Genomic DNA, 3732 nt, shown 5'->3' on the forward strand with positions numbered 1-3732 from the left:
ATCGGATCTTCTTCACAGACAAGACTATAATTAGTTTTGCAAGAGATCCTATCATTTGCAAATCTTTTAATAATCTAGATTTTAAACGTGCTTATGATAATGCATTTCATGGAAGATGGCCTTACGGTAAATCAGACTTTATAATGGATTGTTTTAGAAAACATTAATTTGTTATTTTTAATACATATTAATCATTTTTATGGCAGTTAATCTGATTGGATGCATCACCAAAATGGGTGAAATCAAGAGTTTCAAAAAAGAAGATGGTGTCTATCGTTGGAGCTTGATGGATCGCTACATAAAATTCACTATCGAGTCGATTGAGTAAGTTTATATATGAATAGTAATATTTTTTGAAACTGTTTAAACTACTTGATAAAATACGTTGGTTGACATTATTATATCAACAAATCTTTTTCCAAAGGGGATATGTACTTGACTGCTTCGCAACAGGAGTCTATGCCAATCATATGTTCAAAAATTTCAAACTGCGTAACAGGAAGAGGGTATGTCTGTTCAAGATGTGGAAAGCAGTAAGATTCGGAGGTGATTACATTTGTTTATAGAAAATTAGTTTAGAAGTTCAATACAGTTTATTATGATAATGAATAATATTGGATGATGATGAGGAGTACATTGCAGCTATAAACGAAGCAGGTGAATGGTGTTTTGGGGAATTTTTAAGAAAGTTATTTGCGATCTTACTGCATACAAAGAGTCTAACTGTTCCTCTTGAAGTTTGGAATAAAACGAAAGACATCTTGTGTGAGGATATTTTGTTTAAATAAAGGAGAAACAGGAACGATCCAGGTATTTCAAAAATTTATTTTCTTCCATGCAAATATTTCGTTTTCGAAGGAAAAAAATATAATAAAGTATTTTAAATTTTCAGTGGTAGGTCTAATGTTGTCACGGACTCAGATAGAAAACATATGTTTAACTGAAATAGAACTTATGTTACGATCGAATGGGACGTCTCTTACGGCCTTCGAGAGAATGCCTATACCAGATGATAGTATAATGAACACATGAGTAAATAGGCTTATCGCAGATGAGAGAATATATAAGCCTCATAAACAACAGGAGTTGTACGATAAATTGTTACCTATGCTAACTAATGAGCAGAGGCGTGTTTATGAAGAAATTATTCACTCTGTGAATCACAATAAAGGTGGTATGTTTTTTGTCCATGGTTTCGGAGGTACTGGAAAAACTTTTATGTGGACTATTCTTGGTGCTGATATAAGGTCTAAAGGTAATATCGTTCTTAATGTTGCTTCAAGTGGTATAGCTGCTTTGCTTTTGGAAGGTGGTAGAACGGCTCAGTCAAGATTTGGTATTCCAATCAATCTTAATGAATATTCTGTGTGTTCGATAGATGCCGAATCTGATCTTGCTGATTTAATTAGAGAAGCAAAGCTCATAATATGGGACGAGGCTCCAATGATGAACAAGCTTTGTTACGAAACTTTAGATAGGAGTTTGCGAGATATCATGAAGTGTGACCAGATTTTTGGAGGTAAAGTTGTTGTGTTAGGAGGTGATTTTAGACAGATTTTGCCAGTTATGACTGAAGGAGGAAGGGTAGCAACAGTTTTAGCATCTATCAACTCATCTGTTCTTTGGAATAGTTGTAAAGTTCTTAAACTTACCGAAAATTTGAGACTTCGCAAAGCATGTAATAGTATGGATGCGGGTGCTCTTGCTACTTTTTCTAAGTGGCTTCTTGATATTGGGGATGGCAAAATTAACGAGTCAGATAGTGGGGATGTGGAGATAGAAATTCCGGATGATTTATTAATTAATACAAGTGGAAATCCTATTGAAGCAATAGTTAAAGAGATCTACGGAGAACAATTTACAAGGAGGACTGACCCAAAATTCTTTAGTGAAAGAGCTATTCTAAGTCCAAGAAATGACGATGTTGATAAGATAAATCAGTTTATGCTTACTAAGCTTCCAGGTATGCAAATGAAAGATGGTATAGAAATTTACTTTTAAAAAAATATTCTAATATTCAAAACATATACAAATTTGTAATTTTTTTATTTACAGGTGAGGAGAGACGATATCTTAGCTCTGATATTATTGAAACGTCTGATACAAGCGGACTTGATGATATGATCTACACTCAGGAATTCCTAAATAGTATTCAAGTTTCTGGACTGCCAAACCATGTTTTGACTTTGAGAATTGGAGCACCTGTCATGTTGCTAAGGAATATAGATCCTAAGGGAGGTTTATGTAACGGTACGAGGCTAATTATTACTCAGATGGCCAAACATGTAATCGAAGCAAGGATCGTGACAGGAAAAAAGGTTGGTGATCGAGTACTTATCCCTAGAATGTAGGTTAGTCCACCTGATGCAAAGTTTCCCTTTCGTATGAGACGACGACAGTTTCCTATTACCGTGGCGTTTGCAATTACTATAAACAAGAGTCAGGGTCAGATGCTAGAACATGTTGGATTGTTTCTTCCAAAACCGGTTTTCACACATGGACAGCTTTATGTTGCCTTCTCTCGAGTCACAACCAGGAAATGATTAAAGGTGTTAATTACAGATAAAGATGGGAAATGCCAGAATAAAATACTTAATGTTGTTTTCAAAGAGGTTTTTGAGACTGTTTAAATATTATGTTTGTAATTGAAAATTGTTTTGGATTTTAGATTAAATTTTATTTTATATAATTAGTTAATCCAAATTTTCTGATCTTTAAAATACATTGTGTCTCATAATACTCATTACAATTATTTGAAATATAACTAAAATGGTGGTATTGCTATGTAATTAAATATAGAATATATTTAAGTAATGGTAAAAATTATTGTTGACTGTATGATAAAGTCTAAATTTTAACAATTAAATCTCAAACACATTTAACTTAGAATATTTCATCATGTCTATTAAAAACAAATTATGTCTTTCATTTGTTATCATAATTTTAATAATAATATATAATAGTGAAAAAAAAATGGAACGCTACAACGTTAATACGCAACGTTTAATCGTGCCTCTTTGTTTTCTTACAGTTCCGAAATCCCCTTTTCGTCTCCGACAACTGAGAGAAAATAGAAAAACCCTAATTCGATAGAATAATGAATATCGATTATATTTCTGATTTTCATCGGGGAAGAACCAACTGGTGTATCCAAGCCAATGTCTTGAATTTTTGGTATGTCTACGAATTCTTCAGCAAACGAGTTCTTCTACTTGTGGACGAAAGGGTTAGAAAATTTCCCAAATGATAAATTCTGCTTAAATTTGTTATTTTAAAAGTCTTATATATTAGATTACTAACACATTTTTTTCAAATTTTGAAGGGTGACACAATTGAAGTGGCCTTTGTTCCAACAACACTAAAAAAGCTCGCAAAGTATATTTATGAGGGTAAATGGTATGAGATTAGGAATTTCAAAATCATCAATCCAACCCTTAGAGAGAGGAATACTCATCATCCTTTCCAAATCAAGTTTACAGATGAATCAACCATGGCTCAGTTAGAATCAGCAAATTCGAAAAATTACTTCCGATTCGAAGATTTGGGTGATATATATCGTTCAAGAATCCATCATCCCATCTCTTTTGGTACGTTTTTAATATACGGTTTATAATAATTTCAATTATACCCTGTGGATAAAGATTTTTGCTATCTTTGTATTTGTTAATCTTTAGACTTTTAAAATTTTTGGAACTTTGTGAATTGGTCCCTCCCATATAAAGTACAAATAGA

General features: G+C 32.7%; 1 protein-coding gene across 1 annotated transcript in view; it reads left to right on the plus strand.

The window, feature by feature from the left end:
- Nucleotides 1495-3732, plus strand: part of LOC104772685 — a 28051-nt gene continuing 25813 nt past the window's right edge. The window contains exons 1-2 of the mRNA XM_010497272.1: nt 1495-1963; nt 2056-2156. Of these exons, the coding sequence (XP_010495574.1) occupies nt 1495-1963; nt 2056-2156 (570 nt within the window). The remainder of the gene's footprint in view (nt 1964-2055; nt 2157-3732) is intronic.

The sequence above is a fragment of the Camelina sativa genome, chromosome 20 (genome assembly GCF_000633955.1).
Source record: "Camelina sativa cultivar DH55 chromosome 20, Cs, whole genome shotgun sequence".
In the NCBI taxonomy this organism is placed as follows: domain Eukaryota; kingdom Viridiplantae; phylum Streptophyta; class Magnoliopsida; order Brassicales; family Brassicaceae; genus Camelina; species Camelina sativa.